At 44.3% G+C, this 12,573-nt stretch overlaps 1 protein-coding gene across 1 annotated transcript in view; it reads left to right on the forward strand.

Annotated features, from left to right (window-relative positions):
* Sptan1 (spectrin alpha, non-erythrocytic 1) overlaps positions 1–12,573 on the forward strand; it is a 71,144-nt gene that overhangs the window by 27,664 nt on the left and 30,907 nt on the right. Inside the window, 15 exon segments of the mRNA XM_050155335.1 lie at positions 200–310; positions 992–1,069; positions 1,200–1,355; positions 1,560–1,764; positions 2,241–2,422; positions 2,762–3,005; positions 3,148–3,270; positions 3,391–3,608; positions 5,132–5,224; positions 5,842–5,976; positions 7,296–7,444; positions 8,495–8,554; positions 9,633–9,831; positions 11,328–11,432; positions 12,083–12,106. Of these exon segments, the coding sequence (XP_050011292.1) occupies positions 200–310; positions 992–1,069; positions 1,200–1,355; positions 1,560–1,764; positions 2,241–2,422; positions 2,762–3,005; positions 3,148–3,270; positions 3,391–3,608; positions 5,132–5,224; positions 5,842–5,976; positions 7,296–7,444; positions 8,495–8,554; positions 9,633–9,831; positions 11,328–11,432; positions 12,083–12,106 (2,082 nt within the window).

Genomic DNA, 12,573 nt, shown 5'->3' on the forward strand with positions numbered 1-12,573 from the left:
TGATAAGGATTGTTTTCTGGTGTTCCTGGTTGATTTTTTTTAAGAGAATATAAAAAGACTAGACTTTCTCGTAGTGATTTCAGAAGCTTAATTGCCATAGGATATTTCCTGTCTGTGTTTTGCCAAAATCTGCTTTTGCTTTTGGACTGTAGATGAATGAGCAGTCCATGATGTCGCAAACTTCCTGTTCTTTCTCCAGGCGTTCTTGCTAAATGAAGATTTGGGTGACTCCTTAGACAGTGTGGAAGCTCTTCTGAAGAAGCATGAGGACTTTGAGAAATCCCTCAGTGCCCAGGAAGAAAAAATCACAGTAAGACCCTTCTTGTCATGTGGTCCACAGAGTATAAACAGTCCCTTTGTGAGAGGGTTGGGAGAAGTCTGTAGAGCACTTCCAGGAACATGTAAGACCCCATGATGACATCATTCGAGCTTCTTTTATATGTATCACAGCTTTATGAGCAGAATACTTGCTTGATGGAAACCTCCCAATTGAGATGTACCTTTGACTGACACTGCATCAGAGTAAGGCAACATGTGCTCTTCCCATAAAGAAAACAGCTAATTAGAAAGGATCAGAAGTCTGTTGTCCTACATCTGACACATATTAGGTGCTCATGCAGCAGTTGCTGTCTGCACACTTGAGGGGAATGAGCAGTCTGGAACTCTTACCATAGCATCAGTAGAATCCTTCAGGCTTGTCCATTTGCAAACACTGTCATGTCTGCGTTTGTAGAGATCACTCTGGAGAACCAGATACTTAACAAAAATAAATGTATCTCGTAACATTTTACATTTAGGATTTTGTGTTAGACTGAATTTATAGCTATTCTAGGGTACATGCAGCTTGTGAGCCACAGGTTGGACATGCCTGCAGGTGAGCATAATCATTCAGCTGGGCCCAGTGCAAACCTTGACTGTAAAGATTAGAATGTTATCTCTGTAGCACAGTAAGGGCACAGTGCTCAGTGACAACTCTTGCCTTCCTTTCTAGGCACTGGATGAGTTTGCAACCAAACTAATCCAAAACAACCATTAAGCAATGGAAGATGTGGCCACTCGCCGAGATGCTGTGAGTTCCCTGGGCTTAGCATGCTCCTTTCCTGTAGTGCACACGTTCTCTTTCTGAGATACTTGTTCAGTTGACCTGGCCACATTTTGAGGAATAAGAACTGTAAAGTCACGTCATCCCCGTCTTTCAGCTCCTGAGCCGCCGAAATGCCCTCCATGAGCGAGCGATGCACCGCCGGGCACAGCTGGCCGATTCCTTCCATCTACAGCAGTTCTTCCGTGATTCTGATGAGCTCAAAAGCTGGGTCAACGAGAAGATGAAAACTGCCACTGATGAAGCTTATAAAGTAATGTACAATCAATTTTGTCACACGATACTTGTATAAGCTAAATAACCTTTCCAAAAACTAGTTGTAACTACAAAACAAAAAGAATTAAACAAAACGGGTCCTACAAACCACACTAGTTAACGTATGCTGACTGTTTTATGGGCATGAAATTACTCTCCATACTCAGGTTCAAGTCACGACCCTCTTTTTTTTGATTGACAGGATCCATCCAACCTGCAAGGCAAAGTCCAGAAACATCAGGCTTTTGAGGCTGAGCTTTCAGCAAACCAGAGCCGTATTGATGCCCTAGAGAAAGCTGGGCAAAAGCTCATAGATGTCGACCACTATGCCAAGGAAGAAGTAGCAGCTCGTATGAATGAGGTCATCAGTTTGTGGAAGAAACTTCTAGAGGCCACAGAACTGAAAGGTATGAAAAATAGAAAGAAGAGTGTTTGGTGATAGGAGCATTTGGGAAACTAAACACTACTCTCTGACTCTGCATTCTAGAACCATACACCAGCCAGGAAAGGTAGAATGGTAGTTTGTTGTTAAGGGTTGTTTGCTATATAGGGATTACTTGACCTGAGTTCTCAATATGTAAGTGTGATTGATGGGTTTGTTGGAGAGACTAAAGAGAATGAACTGAGCCTTCTCACCTAAAATCACAGATTAGCTGTGTGCCAGGAATAGTATCTCAGGGAATTAATGATGCTTTCCAGACAACCTCTAGTTGAGCCTGGAGAATGTAGAGCAGAGGTCATACTAGAGATTTTTCGTTCCCCTACTCAGTCAAGCTGGATAATGAATAAGAATATCACCATAATCCTTCACCAGGATACCGTAACTTGTGATCAGTATTAATGGATCACATTATTAGAAAATTAAGCCTACTTCCTTGAACAGGAATAAAGCTCCGTGAAGCCAACCAGCAGCAGCAATTTAATCGCAATGTTGAGGACATTGAATTGTGGCTGTATGAAGTCGAAGGTCACTTGGCTTCGGATGACTATGGCAAAGACCTCACCAATGTCCAGAACCTCCAGAAGAAGCATGCCCTGCTAGAGGCAGATGTGGCTGCTCACCAGGTGGGATGGGGAATGGGGCCTGTGGTGTAGGGCAAGGCAGTGCTGAATGGGAGAATGTTAACTATTGAACGTTTCAAATGAGACTCTTAGGGGGGAAATGAAGTGTATGACTCTTACAGAACTTCATATGCCTCTACTCCAAGTGTTCTTTCTCAGTGCTCTCTAGGAGCACTCTAGGGAAGGCCATAGCAGAACAAATATTCTCAGAGTAGGACAAGCATCATGTTAACTTTCCTTGGTGCCTGATGAATCTTCACCCCCAAGTAATGGGCTGGAATGTGCAGAACAGAGTCTCTGGGAATTGTTTCCAGTTTTCAAACCTTAGCCTCCTATTCCCAGGATCGAATTGATGGCATCACAATTCAGGCCCGCCAATTCCAAGATGCTGGCCATTTCGATGCTGAAAACATTAAGAAGAAGCAAGAGGCCCTTGTGGCTCGCTATGAGGCTCTCAAAGAACCCATGGTGGCCCGGAAGCAGAAGCTGGCAGATTCTCTTCGTCTGCAGCAGCTCTTCCGAGATGTGGAGGATGAGGAAACCTGGATTCGAGAAAAGGAGCCTATTGCTGCATCCACTAATAGAGGTTAGTCTATCTGCCCCAGGCAGAACCATGCCACTGCGGCATCCCATAGCATACAGGAGATATATCAGAGGGAGTGCCGCACTGGTGGGAGCCCATAGTGTCAATTCAATGCCAGTTGATGAGAGAATATTTTTGCTTTTAGGCAAAGATCTAATTGGAGTCCAGAATCTGCTAAAGAAACATCAAGCCTTACAAGCAGAAATTGCTGGGCATGAGCCCCGCATCAAAGCAGTGACACAGAAGGGAAACGCTATGGTGGAAGAAGGTGAGTGAGTGTACTCAGTGCCTGGACCCAGCCAGCAAGGCCAAGGCCGAGTCCCCTTCTCATTCTGTTATGTGAGTTTTGCCGCCATGTCAGGTGTACTTCTCACCATCATTCCTCCAGGCCATTTTGCTGCAGAGGATGTGAAGGCCAAACTGAGTGAGCTCAACCAGAAATGGGAGGCACTGAAAGCCAAAGCCTCCCAGCGGAGGCAGGATCTAGAGGACTCACTGCAGGCCCAGCAGTACTTTGCCGATGCCAATGAGGCTGAGTCTTGGATGCGGGAGAAGGAGCCTATTGTGGGCAGTACCGACTACGGGAAGGATGAGGACTCTGCTGAGGTAGCTCAAACCTGGGCAGCACATGTAATGTGATGGGCCCAGCCTTAGAGTAGAAAGCAAGATAGCAGAAAAGGGAAAGTATTCTGCAGCTGCTTTTTAAGGTGTTTCGGAATGTTTTTTATTTTTTATTTTGGAAGTTCAGAATCAAAGAAAAGATTGCATGTCACCCAGCTTCAACTGTTAAGTCTCATTTGTTCTCCATCATGTGCTTGCAGACATGTAGCAGACCAGCTTATACAAGCATGCCAGGACTGACACCCATGTGAACTTAGCAGTGCATGTATATGAAACACTTTAATACATACACCAACACACATTTACTCTTTTTGCTAATCATCTGTTGTTTTACTGTAACTCTCATGTTTGATCCATGGAGGTCTGAGACAGTTGTCTCCAGACCTACCTCTTGAGAGTCTTGTCAAAAACAGAGCTGGGGCTACTGCTCAGTGGTAAATACTAGTGTAGAGTGTACACGATTCTAGATTCCATTTCTAGTACCAAAAACCTCCCTAGGTAAGCTGAGTCTTCACATAGACAGTATTTTCCTCAAGAATAGAACCAAGCCGGGCGGTGGTGGCGCACGCCTTTAATCCCAGCACTCGGGAGGCAGAGGCAGGTGGATCTCTGAGAGTTCGAGGCCAGCCTGGTCTACAAGAGCTAGTTCCGAGACAGGCACCAAAGTTACAGAGAAACCCTGTCTCGAAAAACCAAAAAAAAAGAATAAAACCAAAATTACTAGAAATGGTGTTAGTGGGAAGCGACAAAGTACAAAGTAGCCTTGTAAAGAGGAATTCTCAAATGTGTGAAATAACTGTTGCTTGTGTGTCTGTATATTTCAGATACTTTGTAACTAGGTAAGGGGGGGGGGAGGAAGAGATTGTAACTCAGAAGTATCTCTTCTCTGAAATTAAGAGGAAAAAAAGAAAGACTGGCAAGATGGCTCAGTGGGTAAAGGAACTTGTGCCAAACCTGTTGACCTGTGTTCAGTACTCATCCTCAGGTAGTGGAATCAGAGAACAGACTTCCGCAAGTTCTCTGACCTCCATGCATGTGCCATGGTGTATGCACACACAAAGAATAAGTATAAGCCATGGTGAATGGGGAAAACTCCACAGGGTCCTGTCCTACATGCAAAGCTATCAGTGGTCAGCGGCTGAGAGGGAAATCAGTTTCCTCCTGAGAGAAGCTCCCAGGTCTGTTGTCCAGTCACAAGTGGTCAGCCCTGGACACAAATACATGTGTGCACTAATGAATGTACTCAGTAGGGTGTGTATGAGAGAGAGACACACACACACAATAGTAATTGTAAAAAAAGGAAGTCATGAAATCAGAGAGGAGTCTAGAAGTAGTTGAAGCGGAGCAAGAGAGGAGAGGTATAGATGAACTACTTGTATATGATGTTCTCAAAATTTAAAATTAAAAAGTAAATATACAAAATGTAAAAAGAGTGTAAAGAACAAGTAGCAGTCATATTTTGTTACAGCGCGGGGCCTTTGGATAAGGTTCCATGTATATGGTTTCAGGCTCTGCTCAAGAAGCATGAAGCTTTGATGTCCGATCTCAGCGCCTATGGCAGCAGCATCCAGGCTTTGCGCGAACAGGCCCAGTCATGCCGGGTAAGTAGTGCTGAGGAACCAGGAGGGGGCAAGGGAAGTTGACAGACATTTAAGGCTGTGGTCAATATTCTTGGTTTGAGTTTGTTTGTGGCAGGATCTCACTATGTAGACTGGCTCCAAACTTGAGTAAATCACATGCCTCTACTTCAATTGCTGGAGTCCAGTTTTTTAAGGCCATACCACCATACCTGTGGGAAACATTCTTCTCACACAAAGGTCTACAGTCAGACACATTTAATTGAGGAGAGTTTTTGTTTGGTTAATTTGTTTTAATGATCAGCAGCTTGAACAAATCTTTTTTGGTAACTTCAGTAAAGAGCTATCAAGGAGCTGGGTGTCATGGCACAAACCATTAATCCCAGCACTGGGGGCAGAGACAGTTCTCCAGGATGAGTTCAAGGCCAGTCTGGCTATATAGTTCCAAGTACTAAAACAGGATTGGCTCTTGACAATGTTCTTTTTAAGTTTCAGGGCCACACACAGTCAAAAAAAAAAAAAAGACAAAAAGAACTCTCATAAGTGTGTATTTAATGTCCTTGTTGAAATTGGACTGCTGTGTGCTTGGTGATACGTTATGAGTGGCATTTAATCATTTTGCCTTTCCTTTGGCTTATTAGCAACAAGTGGCCCCCATGGATGATGAGACTGGGAAGGAGCTGGTCTTGGCTCTCTATGACTATCAGGAGAAGAGTCCTCGTGAGGTCACCATGAAGAAAGGGGACATCCTCACTTTGCTCAACAGCACCAACAAGGCAAGGCACGGGGTGGCCAGGGTTGGGTACATCAGCACCATGGAGTATGCTCTCAGCCATATGTCCTTGGGTAGAATGGAAAGATAGAAGAGGGTTACTTTATCAAACTCAGTCACTCTTCATTTATCCAGAGCCATATATGACTAGGGAAGTACTAGATCAATCCTCTTGAATCTGTCATGTGCAGAGATAGTGCAAGAGTCACCTACAGGATTTTCACAATCACACTCAAGTGTCCTGCGTGAACACTCTCCCTTCTGAGCCGTGGTGTTTGCTTCATAACTTGCACTGGTGGTGGTGGTTGTGGAAGTTAGGGCCTCATGGAGGCTGAACAGGCACTGTGTACCACTGAGCCTTTGTCTGTTGGTTACTCAGCTAGATTGTATACGGTTGTAGCTCAAGATTAGCAAATAGTTGAAGGCAGCTGTATGAACTTCATCTTCTTCAAGTTAAATGCTGCTCAGTACATCAGCCTTCCTTCCTTAGCACATGTAGGTATGACACTGTCTGTGTAAGGAGGGATATGTTCACCTGCATAATACTTGACTGGTCATGAGGGATCCTGCCTCCCATCTTAGTTACGGTCAAAGAACTGTTCTGCCCATTACTAGGAAACTGTAACCCCATCCTGAATGAGTAAGGAAACTCATGAGTCTTATCTGTTATTGTTACTCTGTTCTTTTAAATGGGTAGCCCAGGCTGACCTCAAACTCGTGATCCTCCTGCCTCTGCCTTCTTCAGCAAATCCTACCAGCATGCGCCACCACAACCGACTGTTACTGTCTTTTGACTGAAATCTAACTCCCTGGTCCACCTAGTTTGTACAAGAGCTATGTCACCCTACCATGCATTTTAAGGTGAGGTTGAAAAAGTGTCTGCTGTACCCAGCATAACTTCTAAGCGCATATGGCAGATAATTGAATTACAGTTAGTGTAACTGAAGTTCTTGATGAGTTTGGTTCCAACATACAAAAGCTAAATAGGTCTGTGTTGCTGGTGACTGTAGTGTTGGACATAAGGGAAGACTGGCCTCCATAATTAACTGCATTTTTATCCTGTACCCTTCCCTATGTGGCAGTACAGAGACTTTAATTTGTCACAGGCTTGAAGTAACAAAGCTCCTTTGGATGACTGCTACACTCGTATGCAAATAGGCCAGTGTATTAGGGATGGAAATCTAACACGCTCTCCTGGTCTCCTTGAGCATACATGTGAGCACACACACAGGCACAAAATTAAAAAATGAAAAAACAGGCCAGTGTGAGTTGTCTTTGATGGGAAAAGAATGTGCTTTTCAGTCCTCTTTTTTTTCCCCTTAGGACTGGTGGAAAGTGGAAGTGAACGATCGTCAGGGTTTTGTGCCCGCTGCGTATGTGAAGAAGCTGGACCCCGCCCAGTCAGCCTCGAGGGAGAACCTCCTGGAAGAACAGGGCAGCATTGCGCTGCGGCAGGGGCAAATCGACAACCAGTAAGGGCTTGCACACACACACAGCACAGGCTAGACAGCACTCAGGGCTTAATCCAATCCTCAAGTCAGTTACAGCCAGTGCTTGGGGTCTCTGGGGCCCTCTATACTCTTTCTTTTTCCCTCAAGTCTCCTAACCCATAAACTTCCCTGTTAGGCCCAAATTCTTGACTAATACAATCTCACTTATTTTTTCTGTGCTTCTGAGGTGCTTTTTCTAAACCACATTTTACTACTTTATATAATGTTTGCCTTTGTCTTGTAGTCAAGATTCTTTTTGGGTTGGATTTTCGGATATCTTACCCCCCTTGGCTCTGCCTCCCTTTGGACAGCTGCCTAGAGAGCTGCTCTCTCTTCCATAGCTTTGTGTTCAGAGATTGCAATTTATTTTTTAAGCTTGTTTTCTCCTCATCATATAGATGAGCCCCATACTGTATACTACATGTCTGTCCTGTAGTGCATACCTTACTCTACTAATGAAATCAACAGCTTTGGGCACCTGGGAAGTACCCAGGAAGTATGTTTCTAAGTCCAGTGGGCTTAGAGTAAGAGCTTTTCTGACCTTAGTGATCTTGAACTGACAAGAACCATTTGTACACTTAGAAATTCTTTCACTGTTACTGCACAGACAAGGAGACCCTAGGGCTTGTGTTTTTGTCACGGTCACAGACTTGGGTAAAAAAGAGCACAAATGTTGGTGGAGATAGTGTTCTGAACTGGCTATTAGAATCAGCACTGTCCTTCAAGTCTGTTTTGTCCCCTGGCCTTGCTCTCTGCAGCTAAGTGTTTGCAGTACAGGGAACGTTGCCTTAAGTGTAGCAGACTTGTGAGGAACATGAAGGTAGTAAACTAACCCTCTCATTTAATTTTTCTACTGTTTCTCCACTGATTTTATTCATGGCCTGGGCTGCTTCTAAGTGCTTTTGAATGATTCCTAAGTTTTTCCCACTTCAAGCATCCGCCATCGTGGCACCAGTCGGAGCTGCTGCTTTTCATTCCTGTGGATTAATCCCACTAATGTGTGCATGCTTTTGCTGTACCCCCTCTGTGCAGGACACGCATAACTAAGGAGGCCGGCAGTGTATCTCTGCGTATGAAACAGGTGGAAGAACTGTGAGTAGGCTGAGAGCCTCGCTGAGCTCCCCATGTCCACTGCTGCACCTGTCCATTCTCCCTCTGCCGCTTTCCTACAGAGCTGTCTGTTCAGAAGAAGGTGGTGCAGGGGACCTGCCACATCTGCAGCACGGCTCTGCTGGCTGTTAGAGAGCTGCCAGTGGAATTGCTCTCCTCGGTTGCTTCCGCCTGCTTGTGTTTGGAATGGTGTTGGCTTACTCTAGTTTTGTGATAGGGCAGGAGCCATCTCTGTCCTCTGTGACCCTGCAGCCGGTTTTGTTATATTCTTCAGTAGGGAGGAAAAGAAGTGCTGCTTAGAGGTTGAGGGCTCTGACTTCTGTTGACGTGGTACTTTTATTTATTTGGGAAGCTTAGATTTCGTGATGATTTTCAGATTTTTCCTTAACTTTGAATTTCAGTTCTTACTCAGATCTGTTGTTTTTATGTCTCTAAAGATAGTGGCAGCTCAGCTTTTTTGTATCTTAGTTCTCACGGGCTAGAAAATTCTTTGATTCTTCTTAGGTCTTGAAGCTGGTGCAACGCACCTGAAATTCTTTCAGTAACTTGCTCAGAAATACACAGCTCACCATGGAAATGTCCTGTTGACAGAGATGGAGCATCCTGTATTAGACTGTGTTAAAAACTCATTGTCTTTCCCCACTTAGGGGCTGCTTAGAGAATTATAAAAATCCAAAAAAAATCCCTTTTATACATTATGTAGTTTCATCTTTTTGTAGCTTCATCTCATCTCTCTAGTGTAATCGCATGAACCTTTTATTTCTGTGCTAAGTGCTTGGTTTCAGGCTTCTGTGGTCATAGTAATTGGAAAATTGACCCAGAGATAAGTGTGCCCAGCCAGGTATGACCAGTGCACTGTGCGCTTATCCATGAAGCTGTAGTTTGGGGGCTTAGTTGGTATCATCATCTTTGTGTGCACTGATCCTTTGTTGAGCCTTTGTTGCTAGGCATCATCATTACAAACTCATGCCTTGGGTCACACCTTAGATGACTCGTGGTTGGTTCTGTGTTGGCATCTTTGGTTTCTTGCCCATTTTGTCACCCTCTTAACTTCTGTCAGATATCAGTCTCTGCTGGAACTGGGTGAGAAGCGGAAAGGCATGTTGGAGAAGAGTTGTAAGAAGTTCATGCTGTTTCGGGAAGCGAACGAGCTGCAGCAGTGGATCAATGAGAAAGAAGCCGCTCTTACGAGTGAAGAGGTTGGCGCAGACTTGGAGCAGGTCGAGGTGCTGCAGAAGAAGTTTGATGACTTCCAGAAGGTATGAGAAGCTTGCAGCGTGGCTGCAAAGTTGTGTAAATATGTAGTTCTTGAGTCCGGAGGCATGGCTCAACAGTTACAGGCACCCAGAGGAGCCAAGTTCCATTCCCAACATCCACCTAGTGGCTCACAACCATCTATACCTCCAGTTTACTTCCTCCACAGGTACCAGGCACAAACTTGGTACATGAACACACATGAAGGCAAAACAATATACACATGAAATTAATAATTTGAAATCTTTTTAAAGAGCTGTAGTATGGCTTAGAGGTTAAGAGCACCGACTACTCTTGCAGAGGACCCAGGTTTGATTCCCCTTACCCACATGTTTGCTTACAACTGTCTATAACTCATACAGTACACAGACATATATGTTCACATACAATAAGTGAATCAAATTAAAAAAGCAGCTTAGAATTTAAATTTTTTGTTTTGTTTTGTTTTTTGAGACAGTGGTCCTCTGTGTGGCTCTTAGCTGTCCTGGAACTCAATTTATAGATTGGGCTGTCCTCAAATTCAATTTATAGATTGGACTGACCTCAAACTCACAGAGATCTGCCTGTTTCTGCCTCCTGAGTGCTCAGATTAAAGGTGTGAGCCACCATTGCCTGGCTTTAAGTATATATATTTAATATATTTATGTATTCATTATGTATTTATATATTTAAATACATTAATTCATTATGTGTTTATGTGTACAGTGCTCTGTTTCCATGCATGCCTGTACACTAGAAGAGGATATCATATATCATTATGGATGTTGTGACCCGTCATGAGGTTGCTGGAAATTGAACTCAGGACCTCTGGAAGAGCAGTCAATATGCTTAACCTCTAAATACCTCTCCGGCCGTGTGTGTGTGTGTGTGTGTGTGTGTGTGTGTGTGCGCGTGTGTGTGCGCGTGCGTGTGTGTGTGTGTGCGCGCGCGTGCAAGTATTGGTTCTCTCTGGGGCAGTGGTGGTGCACGCCTTTAATCCCATCACTGGGAGGCAGAGACAAGTGAATCTCTGTGAGTTCAGGCCATCTTGGTCTAAGAGTGAGTAGTTCCAGGACAGCCAAGGCTGTTACATGGAGAGACCCTATCTCCAAAAACGGGATGGGTTGGGAGGGCAGGTTAGTTCTTAGGACGTGAGAGGGCTCATGGGGCTAAGGCATTTTCTACCAAACGTGAGTTTATTCTGTGTTCAGTCTCTAGGACCCACTTGGTGACGGGAGAGAACCAACTTGCCCAAATTGTCCTCTTAATCTCATACATATACTGTGGCACACTTACCCTCACTACACACAGAAAAAAAATACAAAAACAAAACAAAAATAGTTTTGGTTCTCTTGGGTCTGACCACAGATTACTGAAGTGAAGATAACGTGGGATTGTGCAGTCTATGTGACTTAGAGTTTACTCTCTGTAGCTCCCGTGTTTGTCCAGTACTGGGGACTTAAAGTCTCCCCCCCCCCCCACTTGCTATTGTGTATTTAATTATTGTGATTTTATCTTAAAGGATCTGAAAGCCAATGAGTCTCGACTGAAGGACATTAACAAAGTAGCTGAAGACCTGGAGTCTGAAGGTCTGATGGCGGAGGAAGTACAAGCTGTGCAACAGCAGGTGGGTGTTTTAACCTTAGCCCCAGAGGTCACTTTCTTCTCCGCCCCCCCCCCCATTGTTGTTTTTGTTGTTGTGATTAAAGGTGTGTGCTACCACTGCCTGGCAGAAGCCACACCTCGTTATGTAACACAGATTTGAGGCCGGTGTAGTTCACACTTCATCCTATGTTCTCCCAAGCCCATGAAGAACTGTGGAAGTTAAATGTCTTTGGTGCCATTGACTTCACATTCTTTTTGTTGGTGTTTTTTTTTTTTTTTGGTCTGTTAGCTAGTTCCCTTAACCACTAAGCTATTGCTCCAGCCCCATTTTTGTTGGCTTTTTGAGACAGGTTTTGTCTGTATTAGCTCTAGCTGTCCTGGAACTAGTTTTGTAGACCAGGTTGGCCTTGAACTCACAGAGATCCAACTGCCTCTGCTTCTCAAGTGCTAGGATTAAAGGTGTGTGCCACCACTGCTCACTTGGCTTAAAGTTCTTAAGTTTCTTAAATAGATAAAGTTTTTGCATGTGAGCATTTGATTTGGAGTTCTGCTTGCCATTGAGCTAGATTTCTAGTCTGTTTTCTGTGGCTCTTCTTTTCACCTACATTTACTGTATGGCATTCCGAAGCATGTTTCCTCTGTACTAACACTGATGTCCTTCTCACCTTGTAGGAGGTGTATGGCATGATGCCCCGGGTAAGTCACAGGGTTCCATGTAGACCTCAAACTGGGTAAGGATTTAGATCTTGGGAAGAAGTAAAGGCAAGAGCTGATGAATGACAGAGACCTTTTGTTGTGTAAGAATGGAAAAGAAGGGGGGATGGAGAGATGGCACAGCGGTTAAGAGCATTGCCTGCTCTTTCAAAGTCCTGAGTTCAATTCCCAGCAACCACATGGTGGCTCACAACTATCTGTAATGAGGTCTGGTGCCCTCTTCTGGCCTGGAGGCACACACACAGACAGAATATTGTATACACAATAAATAAATATTTAAAAAAAAAAAAAAAGAATGAATGAAAAAGAAGGCATCTATTTTGCCTGCCATTCTCCAAACAAAAGTGGGGGTTTGCTATTAGAGTGTTGCGTGGAACTCACTGTACAGCTCAGACTGGCTACAAAATCACAATCCTCTTGCCTCTGCCTCCCTAATGCTGCAGTTACAG

The sequence above is a fragment of the Alexandromys fortis genome, unplaced genomic scaffold, assembly GCF_014885135.2.
Source record: "Alexandromys fortis isolate MF-2015 unplaced genomic scaffold, M_Fortis_MF-2015_v1.1 scaffold_72, whole genome shotgun sequence".
In the NCBI taxonomy this organism is placed as follows: Eukaryota; Metazoa; Chordata; class Mammalia; order Rodentia; family Cricetidae; genus Alexandromys; species Alexandromys fortis.